The following is a 26,592-nucleotide window of genomic DNA, read 5'->3' as shown; positions in this document are numbered from 1 at the left end:
TAAGAAAAAGGTCAAAATAGTATTATACAAGTCTTTTTAAAATTTATTTATTTTAGTTTTTTGAGACAGGGTCTTGCTGTGTCACCCAGGCTGGAATGCACTGCTATAATCATAGCTCACTGCAGCCTTGATCTCCTGGGCTCAGGTGATCCTCCCACCTCAGCCTACCAAATAGCTGGGACTACAGGTACTCACCGCCATACCCGACTTTAAAAAATAAACTTTTTTAGTAGAGATGAGGTCTTGCTATGTTGCTCAGGCTGGTCTCGAACTCCTAAGCTCAAGCAATCCTCCCACCTTGCATTCCCGAAGTGCTGGGATTACAGGTGTGAGCCACCATGCATGGCCCTATACATATCTTCACAGCTAAGATCATCCTTACTTGGATGATCTTACTAACAATAAGAAGCCAAGCGTGATGAGGTTAAAGACTTCACTGCTGAGCCAGGGGACCACTAAAACAGCATTCAGAATACATAGAACTTCTCTCATACATTTTCTTATGCCAACATGCACATTAATCTTTTTTCAGTTAGATACGCATTGTGTTTACAACCACTTAAGGCAAAAACACCCAAAGAAAGACTGGTAGTTGCACCACACAGACATATCCATAAAGAGACATGTTTATGCAGGCGGACACATATCTCTATCTATATGAATTACACATGCAGACTGTAACTAGCTTAAAATATGGTTAACTTTCCCAAGGTACTAATACAGAGAGGTGCATTTAGACCAAGGTTTCTCAACTTCGGCCATACAGACATTTTGGGTCAGCATTCTTCTTGTACCCAAGCTGTGATAACCAAAAATATCTCCACATATTGACAAATGTAAAACTGTCCTTGACTGAGAATCACAGATTTAGAGATCACTGTCTATCATTAAATAGAAACAACAAATACTTTAAAAGGATGTTGAAGTTTAATAATAATGAAACCATTCAGAAACCAATATATGTTTCACAAATATAAGCCTCATAGTTGTTCTGATATTTGACTAGGTACATGAGAACCTGTTAATTTCCCCCCCATCCTGCCCTTTTTTTTTTTTAAAGCACTTATTTGCTCAGGAGGTCTGGGCTACAGTGGGCTGTGTTCACACCACTGCATTCCAGCATGGGAAACAGTGAAACCTGGTCTCAAAAAAAAGGGGGAGGAGGGGACATTACTTTGTAAAAATTGGAGCTAAAAGAACATCTTTTTGGCCGGGCGTGGTAGCTCATGCCTGTAATCCCAGCACTTTGGGTGGCTGAGGACGATGGACCATGAGGTCAGGAGTTCCAGACTGGCCTGACCAACATTGTGAAACCCCATCTCCACTAAAATTACAAAAATTAGCCAGACGTGGTGGCACACGCCTGTAATCCCAGCTACTCAGGAGGCTGAGGCAGGAGAACCACTTGAATCCGGGAGGTGGAGTTTGCAATGAGCTGAGATTTGCGACACTGCATTCCAGCCTGGGCAACAGAGTGAGACTCTGTCTCAAAAAAAAAAAAACAAAAAAAAAGAACATCTTTTTATATCTATTAGAGAAATAATCTGAGACTTGGGTTTCCTAAGGATTTGTCCTTCCTAAGCTAAGTTATTTGGTCCAAAGTACCTTTCTCTAAATATCCCTATAGCCAATGTAGTTATGTTCCCCAGCTACCCAAAGTAAATTAACATATATGATCTGTCTTAAATTGGAATCCATTGCACTTTTTGTATCAGTCCCATCCTTATCTGGGTAACTTCTCATCTCCTCAGGTCTCAGTTTATAAGTCGCTCCTCTCACCTCCCAGGCTATGTTAGGTACTTGTTTTATTTATATGTTAACAACTTTGTACTTCGTAACTCTTTTGGTTTTTTTTTGTTTTTTTGTTTTGTTTTGTTTTGGAGTGCAGTGGCACGATCTCGGCTCACTGCAAGCTCCACCTCCTGGGTTCACACCATTCTCCTGCCTCAGCCTCCAGAGTAGCTGGGACTACAGGCACCCGCCACCACGCCTGGCTAATCTTTTTTCTTATTTTAATAGAGATGGGGTTTCACTGTGTTAGCCAGGATGGTCTCAATCTCCTGACCTCATGATCTGCCAGCCTCGGCCTCCCAAAGTGCTGGGTTTACAAGCACGAGCCCCCGCGCCCGGCCCTTCCCAACTCTTAACACTAAGTAGGGGATCATTTATGTTGTTCACACTGCATCCGCAGCCTAGTTCAAAAACACTGATCCCAAGAGTTGTCCCTTGATGTAAAGTTTCACCTCAACAAGTTTCAAAACCTTCGTATTATAACTCCCCCTCTTGGACATTCGCAACACACTAAAGCATATAAAAATTGAATAATAAAAATACCTATTTAATGTATTTGTCCACAGAATGTCGTATGCCAAGTAATACTACTAAAAAGTAGAACATGCTTCAGAAAACACAGATTTAAGAGTATATAAATTCTTCTTATCTCTATTCCAAGGAAGAGAAAACTTGTATTTGTCTCCTTTTGCTAAAGAAATACAAAGAGTGGCACAGTGGCACACGCCTGAAGTCCAGCTAACTCAGGTGGCTTAGACGGAAAGACTGCTTGAGGCCAGGAATTTGAGACAAGCCTCCTGGGCAACATAGCAAGACCCTCTCTCTTAAAAAAAAAAAAAAAAGGCCGGGTGCGGTGGCTCACGCCTGTAATCCCAGCACTTTGGGAGGCCGAGGCGGGCGGATCATGAGGTCGGGATCAAGACCATCCGGGCTAACATGGTGAAACCCCGTCTCTACTAAAAATACAAAAAATTAGCCGGGTGCAGTGGCAGACGCCTGTAGTCCCAGCTACTCGGGAGGCTGAGGCAGGAGAATGGCATGAACCCAGGAGGCAGAGCTTGCAGTGAGCTGAGATAGCGCCACTACACTCCGGCCTGGATGAAAGAGCAAGACTGCATCTCAAAAAAAAAAAAAAAAAAGACAGAAAGAAAGAAAAGAAATACAGTTTCCATGGGGAATGGCTGATTGGTTCCAGGACCCTACTTCCTTTATCAAAATCCACGCATACTCAAGTCCTGCAGCCAGCCCTGTGAAACAGACACACACAAAGAAGGCCCCACACCACCCTATATTATATGTGAGTGTCAAAATTTGTATTTTCAATCTGCCTTTAGTTGAAAAAAATGTGTATTAAGTGGACCTGCGAGTCAGGCATGGTGGCACATGCCTGTAGTCCTAGCTACCAGGAAGGCTGAGATGGGAGAATTACTGGAGCTCAAGGTTTGTTTGTTTTTTTGTTTGTCTGTTTGTTTTTTTTTTGAGAAGGAGTCTCGCTCTTTCACCCAGGCTGGAGTGCAGTGGTGCGATCTCGGCTCACTGCAAGCTCCACCCCCCAGGGTTCACGCCATTCTCCTGCCTCAGCCTCCCGCATAGCTGGGACTACAGGCGCCCGCCACCTCGCCTGGCTAATTTTTTGTATTTTTAGTAGAGACGGGGTTTCACCGTGTTAGCCAGGATGGTCTCGATCTCCTGACCTCGTGATCCGCCCGCCTCGGCCTCCCAAAGTGCTGGGATTACAGGCGTGAGCCACCGCGCCCGCCCGGCAGAGCTCAGGGTTTTAAGATCAGCCTGGGCAACATGGTGAGACACCTATCTCAAAAATATTTTTTAATTAAAAAATATTAACAACTGGAAGGGCGCAGTGGCTCATGCCTGTAATCCTAGCACTTTGGGAGGCCAAGACAGGTAGATCACGAGGTCAGGAGTTCAAGACCAGACCAGCCTGACCAAGATGGTGAAACCCCGTCTCTACTAAAAAATACAAAAAAAATTAGCCGGGCGTGGCGGCAGGCACCTGTAGTCCCAGCTACTCAGGAGGCTGAGGCAGAAGAATCACTTAAACCAGGGAGGTGGAGATTGCAGTGAGCCAAGATGGCGCCACTGCACTCCAGCCTGGGCGACAGAGCAAAACTCCGTCTCAAAAAAAAAATGGTAATAACAACTCTACCTGTGTCGTTCAAACCCACATTGTTCAAGGGTCAACTGTAATTGCAAGGAAAGGTATTAAAGCTCAATTCAGTTTTTAAAAAGTAACAGTTTTGAGTTTATAATTTACATATCATAAAATTCACCCTGTAAAAATATACAATTCAGTGTTTTTCAGTTATTTATGAGACAGTTCAACTATCACCACTACTAACTTTAGAATATTTTTATCACTCCCCTATAAACCTGTAATCATAGCAATCACTCTTTTCTCTCCAAACATAACCCCCAGCACCTGGCAATCATGAATCTACTTTCTTTCTCTATGTTTTTGTCAATTTGGGGCATTTTATTTAAAGGGAATCATGTAAGGCCTTTTATCTCTGGCTTCTTGCATAAGGTTTTCAAGGTTCACCCACACTGTACCACGTATCAGTACTTCATGCCTTTTAATGGCAGAGTGATACTCCATTATATGAATATACACATTTTATTTATCCATTCATCAGTTGATGGATGTTTGGGTTGTTTCTATTTTTTTGGCTATTGTGAATAATGCTGCTATAAATACTTGTGTACACCTTTTGTGGATATGTATTGTTAATTCTCTTGGGTAAATACCTAGGAGTAGAACTGTTGGTCATAAGGTAACTGTATGTTTAACCACTTTGAGAACTGCCAAAATATCTTCCAAACCAGCTGCATCATTCTACAATTCTACCAGCAATATATGAGGGTTATAATTTCTCTACATCTTTGTGAACACTTGTTAGAGTCTGTCCTCTTTTCTTCCATTCTGTGGGTTGGCTTTTTACTTTCTAAATGGTAGAACCTTCAAAGCACAAAGGTTTTAAATTTGATGTAGCCCAATTTATCCATTTCTTTTCTTTTGCCGCTTCATGGCTTTAGATCTTATGTGTAGGTCCATTATCCATTTTTTTTTTTTTTTCTTTTTTTGAGACAGAGTCTCACTCTGTTGCCCAGGCTGGAGTGTAGTAATGCAATCATCGTTCACTGCAGCCTCGACCTCCTGGGCTCAAGTGATCCCACCTCAGCCTCCCAGATAGCTGGAACTACAGGTGCATGCCACCATCTTTAACTAATTTTTTTTTTTTTTATATTTTTGTAGAGATGGGGTTTCACCATGTTGCCCAGGCTGGTCTCAAACTCCTGGGCTCCAGCGACCTACCCACCTTGGCCTCCCAAAGTGTCGGGATTACAGGTAGGGGCCACCATACCCAACCTTCATGATCCATTTTGAGTTAACTTTTCTGTATGGTATGAAGTAGGTGTCTAACTTTCATTCTTCCACACAAGGATAGCCAGTTTTCCCAGCACCATTTGTTGGAAAGACTATTCTTTTGCCCACTGAATTGTCTAGCCATCTTGTTAAAACTCAACTGACCATATACGTAAGAGTTTATTTTTAGACTCTCAATACTATTCAATTAATCTTTATGACTATCCTTATGTCAGTATCACAATGTTTTGATTATTGTGGCTTTGCGGTTAAGTTTTAAAACCAGAAAGCGTAAGTCTTACAACTTTGTACTTCCTTTTCAAGATTATTTTGGCTACTCTGGGTCCCTTGCCTGTCTATATTAGTTTTAGGGTCAATCTGTCAATTTCCACGGGGGGAATTTTTTAAAAAGCAATTGGGATTTTGATAGGGATTACACTATATCTGTAGATCACTTTGGGTAGTAATGCCATCTTAATATTGTCTTCCAATTCACAAATACTGGCTAATTATTTAGATCTTTAATTTCTTTCAACAACATTTTGTGGTTTTCTGTGTACAAGTCTTACACTCTTTTGGTTAAATTTACTCCTACGTATTTTTTCCCTTTTGATATTATTACAAATGGAATTTTATTCTCAATGTAATTTTTAGGTTATTGCTAGTGTACAGAAATAAAGCTGATTTTTGTATGTTGATCTCATTTCTTGTAACCTTGCTGAACTTGTTTATTAGTTCTAAGAGATTTCTGGATATATGTTTGTGGGTTCTTAAGGATTTTCTATATAAAATATTCTACCATTTATAAATAGTTGTTTCACTCTGGATGGCTTTTTTTTTTTTTTTTTTTTTTTTAGCTCTGGCTGGAATCTCAGCATAATGTTGAACAGAAGTGGCCAGAGCAGATATTCTTGCCATGTTCTTGATTCTTGATGTTAGGGGACAGGTATGATAATAGCTGTGGTATTTTTATAGATGTCACTTACAGGATTAAGGAAGTTCTTTGCTATTCCTAGTTTGTTGACTTTTTTTTTTGAGACAGAGTCTTGCTCTGTCACCCAGGCTGGAGCGCAATGGCATGATCTCCACTTACTGCAACCTCCACCTCCTGGGTTCAAGCGATTCTCCTGCCTCAGCCTCCCGAGTAGCTGGGGTTACAGGTGTTTGCCATCACACCTGGCTGATTTTTGTATTTTTAGTAGAGATGAGGTTTCACCATGTTGGCCAGGCTGGTCTCGAACTCCTGACCTCAGGTGATCCACTCACCTCAGCCTCCCAAAGTGCTGGGATTTACCGGTGTGAGCCACTGCACCCGGCCGACTGTTTTAATCATAAAAGAATGTTGGATTTTGTCAAATGTTTTTTCTGTGTGAACTGAGATAACTGTATGGTTTTGTCCTTTATTAATATGGTATATTACATTGACAGGTTCTGACCCTTGCATTCCTGGGTAAGTTCCTCTTGATCATGTTATATAATCCTTTAATACATCAGAGACACAAGATTTTCTTTTTCTTTCTTTTTGAGACGGAGTTGCACTCTGCTGCCCAGGATGGAGTACAGTGGTGCAATCTTGGCTCACCGCAGCCTCCTCCACCTCCTGGGTTCAAGTGATTCTCCTGCCTCGGCCTCCTGAGTAGCTGAGACTACAGGCGCCCACCATCACACCCGGCTAATTTTTTGTGTTTTTCATAGAGACAGGGATTCACCATGTCGACCAGACTGGTTTGGAACTCCTGACTTCAGGTGATCTGCCTGCCTCTGCCTCCCAAAGTGCTGGGATTACAGGCATGAGCCACTACGCCTGGCCAAGATTTTCTTTTTAAATAACTTTACTTCTTTTCTTTTTCAGAGACAGAGTCTCACTCTGTCACCCAGACTGAAGCACAGTGGTATGATAATAGCTCACTGCAGCCTTGAATTCTTGGGCTCAAGCAATCTTTCTGCCTCAGCCTCCCAAGTAACTGGGACCACAGGTGTGCACCACTACACCCACAATTTTCCTTTTTTATACCTAGGTTTTATGTTTCTCAGTTTATCTTGGGAAACAAACCATCCAGTCTACCATGTCAGATGTTTAAGTCTGTGGTGTAATAAAAACATATATTAGGTCTTTGTTCCCAGTTCCTGTCACTGACCTCCCAATTTCCTGAGTGACAGGGTTGCCTTTTGTTATTCATAACAAGATTCTTTTGACTATAATGAGTTTATGCTAATGAGGTGACTGATGACAAGGCTCCTATCTAGCTTCAGAATGGAGGCTGGTCTCCAGAGGAACCAACCAAGTGATAAGAGGATTGGAACTTTCAGTCCCACTTCCTGACCTCCTAGGAGGGGAAGGGAGACAGACATTACACTCAATCACCAGAAGTCAATGATTTAATCAATTATGCCTAAGTGATGGAACTTCAATTCAAAAATCTGAAAAACTGAGGGTAAGGAATATTCCAATTTGGTGAACACATCGAGGTGCTGGGAGAGGTGGCATATCCGGAGAGGGTATGGAAGCTCTGGAGCCCTGCCCCCACTCCCCGCATATGCCTCTCTTCCATTTGGCTGTTCCTGAATTGTATACTTTATAATAAAACTGTAATCCTAAGTATAGCATTTTCCTAAGTTCTATGACTCACTCTAGCAAATGATCACATGGAGTGGCATTGCTGGCATCCCCAAAATCTATAGCCAGCTTGGACAGAAGACAGAAATGTGGGTAAGCCTGGGGACCCAGGACTTGCAAATGGCGTCTCAAGTGAGGGCAATTTTGTAGGAATGAGTCCTTAATCTTGTGGAGTCTGATACTAATTCAGGGTAGTCAGTGTCAGAATAGGATTGAATAGCAGGACACCAGTTCATGTGGTAGAATCAGAGAATTGGTGGTTGCTGGAAACACACTGCAAAATCTCTAAACTGCTCTTACTACAGACTACTTACCTGAAAAATAAAATAAATAATAAGGAAATCAAAATAAAGCTTTTTTAAGATTTGTGGTTTTTTTTTTTTTTTTTTGAGACGGAGTTTCGCCCTCGTTGCCCAGGCTGGAGTACAATGGTGCGTGATCTCAGCTCACTGCAACCTCCACCTCCTGGGTTCAAGCGATTCTCCTGCCTCAGCCTCCCAAGTAGCTGGGATTACAGGCATGTGCCACCACACCCAGCTAAGTTTGTATTTTTAGTAGAGACGGGGTTTCTCCATGTTGCTCAGGCTGGTCTCGAACTCCTGACCTCAGGTGATCCGCCCGCCTCGGCCTCCCAGAGTGCTGGGATTACGGGCGTGAGCCACCGCACCCAGCCAAGATCTGTGTAACTTTAAATAATTATTAAAAAATAATAAGCTTCTCCCAAAGATTTATTGTAGCAACAAAAAAGTGGTAATGAGCCCTTAGGATTGCTACCATTAGGGGTATTATCTTGGGTCTAATACTGGTTTAAGACTTGGTCTTTGTGTATCTGGCCAAAATTTGCTTCAAAGAGTTACTCTTAACGAAACTCAAAGCCTAGAAGGTAGCAATAAGGCATGAAAAACAACTCTTAACAAGAAGCCACCTATGCTGTAGCAAAGAAACAGACATGCTTTGATACATAATTTTAACTTATAAAAAGTAACATCAGGCTGGATGTGGTGGCTCACGCCTGCAATCCTAGCACTTCAGGAGGCCAAGGTGGGCAAGATCACTTGAGGCCAGAAGTTCAAGACCAGCCTGGCCAACATGGTGAGACCCCGTCTCTACTACAGATACAAAAATTAGCAGGGTGTGGTGGTGCACACCTGTAATTCCAGCTACTCAAGACACTGAGACACTAGAATCCCTTGAACCCAGAAAGCAGAGATTGCAGTGAGCCAAGATCGTGCCACTGCACTCCAGCCTGGGTGATGAAGTGAGACTCTATCTCAAAAAAACCCAAAATACAGAAAAAACCCAACATTTTCACATGCAATGCAACTATTTTCTTAGTTAGGTTTTTACTATATTAGTATTCCATATATTTCAAAATGCGTAGAAGCAATATTATATTTCTATAACATGAAAAATAAAGTTTTAAAAAATTACTACTGGACATTTCATTCATTCATTCAATAAAAATTTATTAAGAAAAAATTCATTTCCAGAAAGTCACTGTAAAACCACTGATAGCTTCTATTTGGGGTCACCCGTAAGATGGCTACACAGAGTTTTGGAGTAATTTACTAATTGTCTTGAATGGGGCTCTAGATAGACTGTCCAAAAACTTAAGAAAAAGTTAGCAAATAACAACATTAACTTTTTTTTTTTTTTTTTTTTTTTTTTGAGACGGAGTCTTGCTCTGTTGCCCAGGCTGGAGTGCAGTGGCACAATCTTGGCTCATTGCAACCTCTACCTCCCAGGTTCAAGAGATTCTCCTGCCTTGGACTCTCGAGTAGCTGGGACGACAGGTGCACGTCACCATGCCCAGCTAATTTGTAATTTTTAGTAGTGACGGGGTTTCACCATGTTGGCCACACTGGTCTTGAGCTCCTGACCTCAGGTGATCCTCCCGCCTCAGCCTCCCAAAGTGCTGGGATTACAGGCATGAGCCACCATGCCCAGCCAACATTAACTTTTAGAAAATAGAAATACTTCAATAATAATGACTTCAACAGTACATTATATCTTGAAGATCACTTGGAATATTTATTCTTCCTAACCAAGCACACAAATGTGTGTTCATGAAGGGTTTATACAAGTTCTAGGTCTTACCTCATCTATGTTTCTAAGCCATTTGCTGATGTTTTCAAAACTTTTACCATTGGTGATGTCATATACTAGCATGATACCCATTGCGCCTCTGTAGTAGGAGGTTGTGATGGTGTGAAATCGCTCCTGGCCTGCTGTATCCCTGAAATAAACAGCCAATAATTTCTATTAAGCATTTTGATATTACTACATTTCACATAAAGGACAAAACAAGAATAGTTTTTCCTAAGTATATATAAAAACTTTTTAGTTGAAGGAAATTAATAACCTACCCATACTGGAAGAAAATCTGAAAGGGAAAACAGTAGGAAGTGACACATAAAACTCAAGGTTATTGAATAAGCACTAGCAAACACCATAAAAACTCTTAACATTTCATTTTATTTAATAATTTAGTTCCATAATGTAACACAAAAGCAGGTAGGATTTTTTAGAACATTAGAGAACTATACCACAGTACAGTCACATTTACATTTAGAATCATTAACCAAAAGTTGTAAAGACAACCTCACTTATAAATAATAAGACAGAAATGGAAATAGTAGTATTTTCCATTATTTAATGCTTAAAGCCAAAGGTGTGAGATGTATTTTGCTCCTGTAACTATGCCCTCTCATTTGTATCATCATTTTGCTCTTTTATGGATCATCTCATCAGCTTACAAACATGTTTTAGTATCTTTTTTAAAAAAGCAAAAATAAGGTCGGGTGCAGTGGCTCACACCTGTAATCCCAGCACTTTGGGAGGCTGAGGCGTGTAGATCACTTAAGGTCAGGAGTTCAAGACACCTGGCCAACATGGTGAAACCACATCTCTACTAAAAATACAAAAATTAGCCACGCGTGATGGCACGTGCCTGTAATCCCACCTGCTCGGGAGGCTGAGGTAAGAGAACTGCTTGAACCTGGGAGGCACGGGTTGCAGTGAGCCGAGATGGTGCCACTGCACTCCAGCTTGGGTGACAGAGTGAGACTCCGTCTCAAAATAAATAAATAAAAATAAAGCAAAAAACCCCAATCTCAACCCTACATCTCTCCAACTATCCCTGCTCCTCTTTCGAGTTAATATTTTTAAAACTTTTATTTTGAAATAATTACAGCCCTTACAGGAAGTTACAAAACTGTGCAGAGAGGTCCTGGGTACCTTTCACCCAGCTTTTCCTAATGATAATATCTTATATTACTGCAGCATAATAGCAAAACCAGAAAATGGACATTGGATACAATCTACAGACCTTATTAAGATTTCAGGGTTTTTTTTTTTTTTACATGCACTTATTTGTGTATGTGTGTATATATAGTTCTCTACAATTTATTACATGTACAGATTTGTGTAACTACCACAAGATAAAGAACTATTACATCACCTCTTTACTCCCCATAGTCCCTAAACTCTGATCAATAATCTGTTTTCTATGTTTATATTTTTTTCATTTCCAGAATGTTATGCAATTGGAATCATGTAGTATGCTACCTTTTGAAATTGGCATTTAACACTTCTTTCACCATAACGCTCTTGAAGTCCTCTCCAAGTTTTTGTACGTAATCCTGGTCTGTCCCATTTCATTGCTGAGTAGCATTCTATGGTATGTCTGTATCACAATTTGTTTAATCATTCACCCATGGAAGGACATTCAGGGTTGTTTCCAGTTTTTGGCTATAACAAAGTTTGAAGAATATTCATTTACAGATTTCTATGTGGACATATCTTTTCATTTCTTTGAAATAAATGCCCAGGAATGTTATTTATGGATAATATAGTAAGTGTATAACGATAAGAAACTGGCAACCTTTTTCCAGAGTGGCTCTATCACTTGACATTTGCACTAGCAACATATAAAAGATCCAGTTTCTCTGCATCCTCACCAGCATTTGATGCTGTCACTATTTTTTATTTCTGTAGTTCTAAGAGGGCATATAACAATATTTCATCATCACATTAATCTGTATTTCTCTGTGGCTAAGATGGTGAACATTTTTTCATGTGTTTATTTGCCATCCACACATCCTCTTTGGTGAAATGTCTATTTTTTTTTTTTTTTTTTTTTTGTCCATTTTCTAATTGGATTGTTAGTTTTTTGTTTTTGGGTTTTTTTTTTTTTTTTTTTTGAGATGGAGTTTCGATCTTGCTGCCCAGGCTGGAGTGCAATGGCACAGTCTCGGCTCACTGCAACCTCTGCCTCCTGGGTTCAAGTGATTCTCCTGCCTCAGCCTCCCAAGTAGCTGGGATTACAGGCGCCCACCACCACGCCCAGCCAACTGTTGTATTTTTAGTAGAGATGGGGTTTCACCATGTTGGCCAGGCTCGTCTCGAACTCCTGACCTCAGGTGATCAGCCCGCCTTGGCCTCCCAAAGTGCTGGGATTACAGGCGTGAGCCACTGCGGCTGGCCTGGATTGTCAGTTTTTTGTCTTTTTACTGTTGACTTTTGAAAGTTCTTTTTATACAGAAGTCCTTTGTCAGATACACTGGCTTGTAAATATTTTCTCCAAGTCTGTAGCTAGTCTTTTCATTCCCTTGACAGGGTATTTTGTAGAGAGGAAGCTTTTAATTTTGTGAAAGTCTAATTAAGTTACTGATTGTTTTTTCTTTTACAGATCATGTGTTTAGTGTTATGTCTAAGAATTCTTCACCTAGTCTTTTTTTTTTTTTTTTTTGGAAACAGGGTGTCGCTCTGTCTCCCAGGCTGGAGTGTAGTGGCATGATCTCGGCTCACTGCAACCTCCACCTCCCAGGTTCAAGAGATTCTCCTGCCTCAGCCTCTGGAATAGCTCAGATTACAGGCACGTGCCACCACGTCCAGCTAATTTTTATATTTTTAGTAGAGATGGGGTTTCACCATGTTGGCCAGGCTGGTCTTGAACTCCTGGCCTCAGATGATCTGCCCGCTTCAGCCTCCCAAAGTGCTGGGGTTATGGGCGTGAGCCACCGCACCCGGCCTCTTCACGTAGTCTTACGTTCCAAAGATTTTCTCCTGTATTTTCTTCTAAAAGCCTTATGGATTTTTTTCTTTTTTTGAGACAGTCTTGCTCTGTCGCCCAGGCTGGAGTGCAGTGGTGTGATCTCGGCTCATTGCAACCTCTGCCTTGCGGGTTCAAGAGATTCTCCGGCCTCAGCCTCCCGAAGAGCTGGGACTATAGGCATGCACCACCACACTGGACAATTTTTGTATTTCTAGTAGAGACGGGGTTTCGCCATGTTGGCCAGGCTGATCTCAAACTCCTGACCTCAGATGATCCACCTGCCTCAGCCTCCGAAAGTGCTGGGGTTGTAGGCGTGAGCCACTGTGCCTGGCCACCTTATGGTTTTATTAAACTGATGGTACATTTTGAGTTAATTTCAAATAGGACATTTCTATGAATGTCCTATTGCTCAAGCACCATTTGCTGGAAATGTCGAAGTAATAACCTTCCTCCATTGAATTGCTTTTGTACCTTTGTCAAAAATCTGCAGGCCACACCACAGTTCAATCTGTGTCTGGGTTCTTTATTCTGTTGCAATCTCCTATGTGTCTACGCCTCCTCCATTACCATTGGATTACTGTGGCTAAATAAAAAGTTTTACAACCAGGTAGACTGATTCTTCCCACTTATTTTACTTTGTCAAAATTGTTTTAGCTACCCTAGCCTTCCCATATAAATACTAGGATAAGCTTGTCTATATTTACATAAAAATTTTCCCAGCAAATTTCTTTAAATAGAGTTTTCTCTAGTTGCTGTTTTCCCACTTTCAGTACTTAACTGATTCTAATAGGATTGCTATTACTGATTACTCTACCAAAACTCCTTTTCAGAAGGTCTCAAATAACCTGGATGCCAAATCCAATAGCTATTTCCTTTTCATATATCATCCACCTCTTAATGACAGGGATATGGTTTTTTTTGTTTTTTTTTTTTTTTTTTTTGAGACGGAGTCTCGCTCTGTCACCCAGGCTGGAGTGCAGTGGCGCGATCTCGGCTCACTGCAAGCTCCGCCTCCCGGATTCACGCCATTCTCCTGCCTCAGCCTCTCCGAGTAGCTGGGACTACAGGCGCCCGCCACCACGCCCGGCTAATTTTTTGTATTTTTAGTAGAGACGGGGTTTCACCGTGGTCTCGATCTCCTGACCTCGTGATCCACCCGCCTCGGCCTCCCAAAGTGCTGGGATTACAAGCGTGAGCCACCGCGCCCGGCCGACAGGGATATGTTCTGAGAAATGCATCATTAGACTATGTCATCATTGTGCACACATCATAGAGTGTACTTATACAAACCTAAATGATTAGAGCCTACAACACACCTGCACTATGTGGTATAGCATATTGCTCCCAGGCTACAAACCTGTAGAGTATGTGACTATACTGAATACAGTAGACAACTGTAACACAATAAGTATTTGTGTATCTAAATATGTCTAAACATAGAAAAGGTACAGTAAAAATGTATTACAATATTGATAGGACAACCATTGTGTATGCAGTCAGTGACTAAAATATCATTATGCACTGCATGACTGCATCTTAATCACTAAGTAGGATTCTACACAGTTGACTGCATTCTCTTTTTTCTTTTTTTTTTTTTTCTGAGACAGAGTCTCACAGAGTGCAGTAGCACAATCTCGGCATACTGCATCCTCCACCTCCCGGGTTCAAGTGATTCACCTGCCTCAGCCTCCCAACTAGCTGGGATTACAGGTGTGTGCCACCACGCTCAGCTAATTTTAATATTTTTAGTAGAGATGGGGCTTCATTGTGTTGGCCAGGCTGGTCTCAAACTCCTGACCTCAGGTGATCCGCCTGCCTCGGCCTCCCAAAGTGCTGAGATTACAGGTGTGAGCCATTGCACCCAGCGGACTGCATTCTCTTCTTGTAACACTTCATTCTCATGACTCCTTGGATAAGTTTCTGGTCTTCATTCTAAGTCACTGGCTGCTTGTTCACAATACCTTTTGTTGGCATTCTAAGATTCAGAGATGATGGACTGCCGTTCTCCACACATCAGCCAGAGTGATCTTCTTTAAACGTATGTTTGATCATATTATTCTGCTTAAAATTTCTAATATTGTCATTGGGGGAAAAAAACAGGCTTTCCAACAAATGGTGCTGGAACAACTGAATATATCCATGCAAAAGAAGGAAGTTGGACCTCTACCCCATACCATATATAAAAATTACCTCAAAACAGCAGGGCACGGTGGCTCATGCCTGCAATCCCAGGACTTTGGGAGGCTGAGGCGGGTGGATCATGAGGTCAGGAGATTGAGATCATCCTGGCTAATACAGTGAAACCCCATCTCTACTAAAAATACAAAAAATTAGCCAGGCATGGTGGCGGGCACCTGTAGTCCCAGCTACTCAGGAGGCTGAGGCAGGAGAATGGCATGAACCTGGGAGGCGGAGCTTGCAGTGAGCCGAGATAGCGCCACTGCACTTCAGCCTGGGCGACAGAGCAAGACTCCATCTCAAAAAAAAAAAAATTTCCTCAAAACAGATCAAGACCTAAATCCAAGAGCTGAACTATAAAAACTCTTAGAAGAAACTATAGGGTTCATCTTCAAATCTTGGATTTGACAACTGTTTCTTAAACATGTCACCAAAGCACAAACAACAAAAGAAAAAACAGGTAAATGGGACAAGTAAATTAAAAACTTGTATTTCAGTGAACAATACAAGGTGAAAAGACAACCCACAGAATGGAAGAAACTATTTGCGAACTTGTGTATCTGATATGGGGACTTGTCTATGCAGAATACACAAAGAACTTACAACTCAACAATAAAAGGACAAATGACCAAACTTAAAAATCAGCAAAAGATCTAAACAGGCATTTATCCAAGGAAGATACACAAATGGCCAATAAACAATTAAGATGCTCAACATCCTTAGTCATTAGTGAAATGCAAATAAAAACCACAATGAGATACCAACCTAGCTCCCCACCACCACAGGATGGCTATAACCCAAACGACAACAATATACGTTAGTGAGGATGTAGAGAAATTGGGACCCTCATACCCTGTTGGTGACAATGTAAAATGATGCAGCCATGTTAGAAAACAGTCAGGCAGTTCCTCAAAATGTTCAACATGGAGCTACCATATGATCCAACAATTCTAGGTATATAACCAAAAGAAATGAAAACTTGCATGTCCACACAAAAACGTAGACGCGAATGTTCACAGCAACATTATTCATAATAGCCAAAAAGTAGAAACAACTGAAAGGTCCATTACTAATGAGCGGATAAATAAAATGTGGTATATCCATACAATGGAGTATTATTCAGCCATCAAAAAAGAATGATTCACGTACAACACAGACAGACCCTGATAACCTCATGCTAAGTGAAAGAAACTAGTCACAAAAGACCATATATTATATGATTCCATCTGTTTGAAAAGTCCACATAAAGAAATTTTATACAGACAAAGTTGATCAGTGGTTTCCCTGGTGAGGGGATTGGGAGGATGAAGAGTGACAGGTATGGGGTTTCCTTGTAGGGGAGATAAAAATGTTCTAAAATGGTAATGATGGTTTTACAAATTTGTGCCTATACTAAAAACTATTAAATTGTTTTAAATGGGTATATTGTATGGTATGTGAATTATGTATTAAAAAAGTCATTACAAAACAAACCAAAAATATGACTAGGCTTTCCAAAAAAATAAAAGTAAAAACAGAAAACTTCCAATAAAAACTCATTATAACCAGAATCAATTCCAAATTCTTTATTCTGGGGATTACAAAGCCTCACAGTAGTTTAAACCTTTCTCCAGCCCCTCTCATTTTGAGGTACTCTTTTCCCTAATCACTAGAAACCATTTTTAAATTCGTTAAGTTTGTTCCTACTAAGAGCTTCTGCAAGATCTGTTCCCACTACCTGCATATGACTGGATTCTCAATCTTTTCATATCTTAAATGCACTTAGCATGTTCACATATCTGCCATCTATTCATTTATCCATCAATCCAAATATTAACTGAATGTCTACTATAGGTTGGGCATTATGCAAGAATATACACAGAACATGGGTTTGGGGTCAGGCTTAAGTTTATCCTCAGGTTCTACCCTTCCCAGCTTAGTGACCTTGAATGTACTTAACTTCCTTGGACCTTTGTAGTAGTTGTTGTTGTTTTCACTTATAAACAATGAGGAGGGATAACGAACAATAAGAAATATTTTCCATAAAAATATGCAAAGCTGCAATAATGTCACCATGAGACTCAAAATTTCATTCTATGTTTTTAAGATGTCCTAACAATGCTCTACGTCAAGACCATCTTTGCAGATAGATGCTCTATGGTATTAAGAGCTCTCAAGATAATATTTATCTGTGCTTACGCAGTACTCAAAGCTGCTTCACAAGGAAAACCCTGGCTTTGCCTGTAGCCTATTTTTATGTAAGTAAAATAAAATGGTTTTTAGCTAAGTGAAAGACTTGGACTTTTTAATCTTCAGAAAATCACAGCCTGGCCAGGCATGGTGGCTCACGCCTGTAATCCCAGCACTTTGGTGAGGTCAAGGCGGGCAGATCACGAGGTCAGGAGATCGAGACCATCCTGGCTAACACGGTGAAACCCCCGTCTCTACTAAAAATACAAAAAATTAGCCGGGTGTGGTGACAGACACCTGTAGTCCCAGCTACTCGGGAGGCTGAGGCAGGAGAATGGCATGAACTCGAGAGGCAGAGCTTGCAGTGAGCCGAGATAGCGCCACTGCACTCCAGCCTGGGTGACAGAGCGAGACTCTGTCTCAAAAAAAGAAAAAGAAAAAGAAAAAAAAAATCACAGTCCTGTCACTTGCTCATTTCATCTCAAAGTATACAGATCTGCCCTTGAAAATAAGATAATATCCCATTCTTTCATTCTACCAGTATTATTAAGTACTACACACTAGACATTATTCCAGGCACAACAGATAAAGCTGTAAATGAAATAAAAATTCCTGCCTTAACAAAGTTTATATTCTATTGAAGATGGACAACACATAAAACATTATGGAATGTCAGAGGATTGTAAGTGTTAAGGAAACAAAAAGCAGAGCAAGAAAAGAGATTAAGCCTTCTCAGAGAAAATACCAAATGGCAGATCCTGCCACTACTATGGGAGGGCCTGAAGGCATCAGGGGCCCTGCACTGGGAGGCTTCTGGAGTGGTGACTGGGCCAGGGTTGCCACTGAGGCCTAGGAGCTCAAGGAGACAAGGACAAGGACAAGGAATAGCTCTCTGTCACCAAGGTGGGTCACCTGTTCAAAGACATGACAATCAAGTTCCTGGAGGAAATCTCTCTCTTCTCCCCGCCCATCAAAGAGTCTGAGATTGTTCACTTTTTCCTAAGGATGTCCTCAAAGATGAGGTTTTGAAGATTATGCCCATGCAAAAAGAGACCTGTGCTGGCCAGTGGACCAGGTTCAAGGGATTTGTCACAGTCAGGGACAAGAGTCACATCAGTCTGTGTGTTAGGTGTTCCAAGGAAGTAGTCCCTGCCATCTGCAGGGCCACCATACACTGGCCAACCTCTCCATTTCCCATGTGCAGTGAAGCTACCTGGGGAACAAGATCAGTAAGACCCACAGTCCCTTGCAAGGTAACCACTGCAGCTCTGTGCTGGCGGCCTCATCCCAGTCCCTAGAAGCAGTGTCCGTCCCTGTGCCCAAAAGCTGCTGCTGATGGCCCCTATCAATGACTGCTACACCTCCACCAGGAGCTACACTGCTACCCTAGGCACCTTTGCCAAGGTCACCTTTAATACTATCTTCAAGACCTACAGCTATCTCATCCCCAACACCTCAAGAAAGACAACATGTTCAATGAGTCTCCCTATCAGGAATTCACTGACCATCTTGTAAGACCCACACTGGAGTCTCCATGAAGAAGACCCAGGCTCCAGCTGTGGCTGCTATGTAGTGCCTTTATACAAGAAAAATATAGTGAATTAATTAGGACTCTGAAAAGGGAGAGGGTCCAGCCTGAGCAACATGGTAAAAAGTATAGTAAGATCTAGACTTACCCCACTAAAATATAAGCTTTTGCAGGCAGGGCTCCTATCTGTCCCTTTTATGCTTATATTCCTACCACCAACACCTGGCAAATAGGTACTCAACAAACATTTATTGACTAAATGACTTTGGTTGCTTACTGTTCGTATTTCACTTCTCATCTTAAACATCACCTCTGTAGAGAGGACCTCCCTGATCATTCTATCTAGATCACTTCTTCCCTCATCCTTACCCCATTCTCCATCGCTTTACCCTATTCACCTTGCTAACATTTATCACAATTTGTGATTTATTTATTTACTTGTTTGTTCCTGTCCCTATGGGTGTGAGCTCTGACAGGGCAGGTGTCAGGTTGTCTACTTTTGAAAAAAAAAAAAATTATTGAATGAAGAGAAACATAATTTAAGTTCATGGTATTTTGGGTATAGACAAATTGTGTATCGCTGAAGAAATCCAGGTCTTCTTAAAATAAAATGCAACATGAGAAATTTGACATCCTAATTTATAAGGTAAGTAATAACTTCATTATGTTACCAAAAAACACAGAGTTATGAAATTTGGGGTCTCTGCTTTGCAGAGCAGATTGATATGCCTCTGGCCTGTTCTGGTTTTGTCAGTGCCCAGACCAAAAATAACTGTCACAATAACAGCCAGAGTACACAGCTTCCCCAACCCCAAGTGTGGTACTAACAATTAAGGAAATATACCTTTTTAATTCCTAGAAACATATCACTTCTTTTTTATAATGTCAGTGGGAAAAGTAGGATTTCACAGCAATTATTGGCTGTCTATTTATTACTTTAAGTAAGGAAAATTCTATTGCCATTGTCCTGTAATTTCAGAAACTTGGTCTTAGTAGACTGTCAAGGAATAATTCTTTAATAGCAGAGGATAAGAGAGTAGTTTTGAAAGCAGGCTTAGAAACCTGTATTATGGTGACATAAAAAGATACTGTGAACATTTGTACAATGTTTAATTGTCCCTTCAGATATTTAACACCTCCTTTTGCTTATTGGATTTGACCTGCTGGACTGGATTAGACTTGGGCATACGTGTGTATACAAAACTAAAAATAATGTCACCAATAAACAAGCAGCTGTGGTTATTTTTAGGCCTGGGCAACAGATCATCAGTAAGCCTAGAAATAGTGAGGCAAGGACCCTGTTCCCTGGTTTGAAATAAACTACTGATTGCCTTAACAACTGGTAGGGGCTGGTATAACCAGAGTCCGGGCAGGACCCAGGACAGGACCCAGGAAAAGGATAATTTAAAATCAAGGAGCTAGGTCATTCTGTGGGGTAGATACGGTCATGTTGAAAAGTATAAAAGTTTGAAATACATAAATGAAAATGGGATCTAGAATGTTAAAAAAAAAACTGACCAGGCGCAGTGGCTCACGCCTGTAATCCCAGCACTTTGGGAGGCCGAGGCGGACAGATCACGAGGTCAGGAAATCGAGACCATCCTGGCTAACACAGTGAAATCCCATCTCTACTAAAAATACAAAAAAAAAATTAGCCAGGTGTGGTGGTGGGTGCCTATAGAACTAGCTACTCGGGAGGCTGAGGCAGGAGAATGGTGTGAACCTGGGAGGTGGAGCTTGCAGTGAGCCGAGATAGTGTCACTGCACTCCAGCCTGGGCGACAGAGCGAGACTCCATCTCAAAAAAAAAAGAAACAAAAAACAGAAATACAGTGACAGAAAGCACAGTGGCTGCCTGGGGACCAGGGGTATCGAGGAAGAAGGATTACAAAAGATCACAAAGAGGAAACTTTTGAGGTGACAAATATGTTCATTATCTTGACTGTGGTGATTGTTTTACAGGTTTATACATATGTCAAAACTTATCAAATTGTACACTTTGTGCACTTATTCTATATCAATTATACCTCAATAAAGCTGTTTTCTCAAAAGGAGTAACAGATTTCACAGGGTCCTTGTTAGTAATTAATGGGTTAATATACAGAATACACATAAAGCATAATATTTGCTGGAAAATATTGCCATTATAATTCTAAATTCTATGATTCAGACAAATACAAATTCAAAGAATTGTTTGTACTTCTTCAGGCAAACCTAACACAAACTAATAAAAATAGTGCCCATAAAAAGTTAAAAACATATTAAAGAAAACAAATATTTTCACAATGCATTTCACTAAAAACTTTGCATATATTATTTCATGTAATCCTTATAACGATCCATTGAGATGGGTGTTACTATCCCCCTTTACATATGAAGATAAAAAGCCTAATAATGAGTATATAACTTGCCTCAGTTCATACAGTAAGTAGAAAAGATTATTAGAGCTCATGGACTTAAGTCCATGCAATGGTTTTTACTGCACAAAAAGGTCACCTGACTGCCTGCTTTAAAAAGGAAAGTCTCAAAGAATTTAAACCTGTGACAAAAAAGAATTTCACTGTGAAACCTTAAGGAACCTGGCATTCTGCTACTACATAAAGTAAATTAGCATCACTTACCATATCTGTAGCTTGATCTTCTTTCCTTGTAATTCAACTGTTTTGATCTTGAAGTCTATTCCTACAATGCAGAAAAAAAGGTAAACTGTAACTGTGGCTTTACATTTGGCTATACTAAAATTAATCACAGTAAAAACGCTCACACCTTTTAAACTTGTCTTTGTTTGATTCCAGATATTCACCAAGTATGCAACACTGAGCAAATGTATCCAATTTTAAACCTGAGTAATACAAGATCCAGGACAGGAGGAAAAATAGATACAGAAAGATCAAATTTTGGGCTGGGCATGGTGGCTCACGCCTCTAATCCCAGCACTTTTGAGAGGCTGAGGCAGACAGATGGCATAAGCCCAGGAGTTCAAGACCAGCCTGGGCACATGGTGAAACCCTGTTTCTACTAAAAATACAAAAATAATAAAAACATAAAAAATTAGCTGGGCATAGTGGCACACGACTGTAGTCCCAGCTGTTCAGGAGGCTGAGGTGGAAGAATCCCTTGAACCCAAGAGGCAGAGGTTGCAGTGAGCCTTTAATTGCACCACTGCACTTGAGCCTGGGCAACAGAACAAGACCACGTCTCAAAAAAAAAAAAAGAAAAGAAAAAGAAGAAAGACTGAGTTTTTACAAATTAGGATATAAGAAAGAAAAATTTAAAATATCTAATATTCTAACACATACGAATAAAAAGGTTCCTCGTGGGGGAAAAATACTGCCTTTGCTAAGTTGCAGAATAAAGGAAAACTACCAAGGATAGAGGGTCATTTCATAATGATAAAGCAGTCTATTCTTTAGGAAGGGATAAAAATACAAATGTTTAGCATGAAGCAAAAATTAATAGAACTGCAAAGAGAAATACATAAACCTACAATTATAGTTGGAGACTTCAACATCCCTTCCCTCAAAACCAGATTTTTTTAAGTAGACAGAAAAATCAATAATGATACAGAAGACTTAAACCACACTATATTAACCAATTTGACATAACTGACATATACAGAAATCTCCATCTAACAGCAACAGAATACATACCATTTTCAAGTACAGACTGAGTATGTATCAAGAGAAAACATAAGGGTCGTAAAAGAAGTTTCAACACATTTAACAGTATTGAAGTTGCCAGGCACGGTGCTCACGCCTGTAATCCCAGCACTTTGAGAGGCCAAGGCAGGTGGATCACCTGAGGTCAGGAATAGAGACCAGTCTGGCTAATGTGGTGAAACCCCATCTCTACTAAAAATACAAAAATACCATGCCCGGGTGTGGTAGGGCATGCTTGCAATCCCAGCTACTCGGGAGGCTGACGCAGAAGAATCACTTGAATCCGGGAGGCGGAGGATGCAGTGAGCTGAGATCGCGCCACTGCAGTCCAGCCTGGGCGACAGAGCGAGACTCCATCTCAAAAACAAAGAAAAGAGTATTGAGGTCATACAAAGTATGTTTTCGTTTTCTGTTTTGTTTTTTTTGTGTGTGAGACAAGGTCTTGCTCTGTCACCCAGGCTAGAGTGCAGTGGCATGATCTTAGCTCACTGTAACCTCCACTTTCCGGCTTAAGGGATCCTCTTACCTCAGCCTTCCAAGTAGCTAAGACCACAGGCACAAGCCACCATGTCTAGCTAAGTTTTGTATCTTTTTGTAGGATGGAGTCTTGCCATGTTGCCCAGGCTGGTCTTGAATGCTCAAACTGACCCACCAGCCTTGGCCTCCCAAGGTGCTAGGATTACAGGCGTGAGCCACCGCACCCAGCCCAAAGTATGTTTTCTACCTGCAACAAAACTGAACTGGAAATCAATAACAGAAACACATCTGGGAAAACTCCCAAATATTTGGAAATTCAGGGTCAAAAAAGAAATTATAGTGAAAATTAGAAAATTTCTGAAATGAATTAAAATGAGAACACAGTATCAAAATTTGTAGGATACAGCTAAAGCAGTGTTTCAGGGAGAAGTTCATAGTATTATATTAGTATTCATAGTTCACATTAGGAAATAAAACTGTAACAAAATTCAAGCATTGTTTCAGAAGGGGTCAAATACCAAAATAGGTTAAGTCAGTAATTCTTAAAGTATGTTCCAAAGATCAAAAAAGCCAAGTTTTCAAAAGTAGTCCCCTACAGGGCTTACTTGACAGAGTAGAAAAGAAGTTACTAGAGAAAGAAAAAGGTACCTTCAAAACAAAGTCAATCCAGAAAAAGGCATAAGCTGCAAACTAAACATTACTAGAAGATCCATCCATCCATCCATCCATCCATCCATCCATCCATCCATCCATCCACCCACCCACCCATTATGGCAAGGATGCCACAAAAATACTCTGGCATACATCCTTACACTTTCTACATGAGAATTCTGAAGCTGCTCTGTGACTGTATCACGTTATGAATGACAGCAATAGTCCATTTGACTTGAAGGCAATAAGTGGAGTAAAAAGATAGTAAAAAGCAAAGTGAAAGACAAGGCTAACATCTGTTTATAAAAGGAATATTAAGTAAATTTGCAGACGAATTTGAGTTATCCAATCCCAGCAATAGGGCAGTCCCAATAAACTGAAACTTACTTCACTACAAAACATCCAGAAATGTTTCATATATCAAGCACACTGGCCATAAATTTCTCCAAGAGAAATTGCTATACACCAGAAATAAAGATGTAACTGAAAACCAGAGCAGATAAATAGGCGTTACTTGCACTTTGGCAGTGGCAGGGCTGTGGAGAACAAAACCAAAGAGCTTGCTTTTTGTTTTGTTTTTTGGAGACAGGCTGTTGCTCTGTTGCCCAGGATGGAGTGCAGTGTCAGTCATGGCTCATGCAGCCTCAACCTCCTGGGCTCAGGTCATCCTCCCACCTCAGCCTCCTGAGTAGCTGGGACTACAGGTATGTGCCACCCTGCCCAGCTAATTCTTGTATTTTTTGTAGAAACGACGTCCCACTATGTTGCCCAGGCTGGTGCTCCAACTCCTGGGCTCAAGTGATCCTCTTGCCACAGCCTTCCAAGATGCCAGGATTACGGGCGTGAGCCACTGCGTCCAACCTGAGCTTGCTTTTTTTTTTTGAGACAGAGTCTCGCTCTGTCGCCCAGGCTGGAGTGCAGTTGCGCTATCGCGGCTCACTGCAAGCTCTGCCTCCCAGGTTCATGCCATTCTCCTGCCTCAGCCTCCCGACTATCTGGGACTACAGGCATCCACCATCACGCCTGGCTAATTTTTTGTATTTTTAGTAGAGACGGGGGTTTCACCGTGATAGCCAGGATGGTCTCGATCTCCTGACCTCGTGATCCACCCACCTCGGCCTCCTGAAGTGCTAGGATTAGAGGCGTGATCCACCGTGCCCGGCCTGAGCTTGCATTTTTAACAGCCATACTGAGAACACGATGAAAGGTCTAGGTCTGAAAGCTTTAAGTAATTGCAACCAATACCTTCTTTGCCTGAAACCTAGAAAGGACTACAATCTTAGTGAGAGCTGTCTAGGGAAAAAACAAAACACAACTATTCACTGGCAAAGGGCGATCATAAGGAAGCTTCTGATACCAGGCCTCATGGTTCAGATCTGACGATCCAAATACATAAAAAATGATCTTTGGCTATTAACAGCAAATGTAAAAACTGTCTGAAGGTACAAATCCTTTCTTCAGACCCTACAGGATTCCCACAAATAAAACTCTATTTTTTTTTTTCTTTTTTTTTTTTTGAGACGGAGTCTCGCTCTGTCGCCCAGGCTGGAGTGCAGTGGCGCAATCTCGGCTCACTGCAAGCTCCGCCTCTCGGGTTCACGCCATTCTCCTGCCTCAGCCTCTCCGAGTAGCTGGGACTACAGGCGCCCGCCACCACGCCTGGCTAATTTTTTTTGTATTTTTAGTAGAGACGGGGTTTCACCGTGGTCTCGATCTCCTGACCTCGTGATCCGCCCGCCTCGGCCTCCCAAAGTGCTGGGATTACAAGCGTGAGCCACCGCGCCCGGCCCAAAACTCTATTTAATACTAGCTTACAATACAAAATTAAGAAACATTAAACACTACATAAAACTTACCCATTTTGAGTAAGTTAACAAAGACAATTGAACCCCCAAATTTTCAGATACAATAATTACTTAACATGATTAAAATTACTAAGGGGGGCCAGGCACAGTGGCTCACGCCCGTTATCCCAGCACCTTGGGTGGCTGAGGCAGGGGTATTACTTGAAGTCAAGAGTTCAAGACTAGCCTGGCCAATGTGGTGAAACTCCGTCTCTACTAAAAATACAAAAATTAGCCAGGCATGGTGGCACGTGCCTGTAATCCCAGCTACTCAGGAGGCTGAGGCACGAGAATCGCTTGAACCCGGGAGGCACAGGCTGCAGTGAGCCGAGATCGCACCACTGCACTCCAGCCTGGGCAACAGTGCAAAGCTATGTCTCAAAAAAATACATAATAAATAAATACGGCCAGGCGCGGTGGCTCACGCCTGTAATCCCAGCATGTTCAGAGGCTGAGGCGGGAGGGTCACTTGAGGTCAGGAGTTTGAGACCAGCCTAGCCAACATGGTGAAACTCCATCTCTATTAAAAATATAAAAATTAGCCAGGCGTGGTGGTGGGCGCCTGTAATCCCAGCTACTTGGGAGGCTGAGACAGAGGAATTGCTTGAACCCGGGAGGTGGAGGTTGCAGTGAGTCAAGACCGTGCCACTGCACTCCAGCCTGGGTGACAAGAATGAAACTCTGTCTCAAACACATAAAATGAAGTGAAAAAATGAGATGAAATGAAATCGATAAAATAAGGGGGCTTTTTTTTTTTTTTTTAAGTAAGGAAAAAGGCTGAGTGTGGTGGCTCATGCCTATAATCCTAGCACTTTGACAGGCCAAGGTAAGAGGATCGCTTGAGTCCAGGAGTTCAAGACCAGCCTGAGCAACATGGCAAAACCTCATCTCTACAAAAAAAATTAGCCAGGCATGGTGATGCACACCTGTAGTCCCAGCTACTTGGGAGGCTGTGGTGGGAGGATCATCTGAGTCCAGGATATTGAGGTTGCAGTGAGCTGTGATCATGCCACTGCACTCCAGCCTGAGCAACACAGTAACACCCCACTCAAAATAAATAATAAACATGAGAAAAACAAAAACAAGGTAGTAAATTTTTCATAAAGCTTGACTTTAAAAGCTGTCCTTTCATTGAGATTACAGCCAGAGTAAGTTTTTGAAAATGACAAGTTGATTTGTTTTCTCTATGATTTCAGGATAAAATTGTGAAAATGCCTCTTAGTATCAAAGTCTTCAGT

At 41.4% G+C, this 26,592-nt stretch overlaps 1 protein-coding gene across 1 annotated transcript in view; it reads right to left on the bottom strand.

Annotated features, from left to right (window-relative positions):
• Positions 1-26,592, bottom strand: part of RAB10 (RAB10, member RAS oncogene family) — a 96,279-nt gene that overhangs the window by 18,260 nt on the left and 51,427 nt on the right. The window contains exons 2-3 of the mRNA XM_003270600.4: positions 21,345-21,405; positions 9,891-10,029 (exon numbers count right to left, since the gene is read on the bottom strand). Of these exons, the coding sequence (XP_003270648.1) occupies positions 9,891-10,029; positions 21,345-21,405 (200 nt within the window). The remainder of the gene's footprint in view (positions 1-9,890; positions 10,030-21,344; positions 21,406-26,592) is intronic.

This window comes from Nomascus leucogenys, chromosome 19 (genome assembly GCF_006542625.1).
Source record: "Nomascus leucogenys isolate Asia chromosome 19, Asia_NLE_v1, whole genome shotgun sequence".
NCBI lineage: Eukaryota > Metazoa > Chordata > Mammalia > Primates > Hylobatidae > Nomascus > Nomascus leucogenys.
This window is presented reverse-complemented; position numbering and strand designations above follow the sequence as displayed.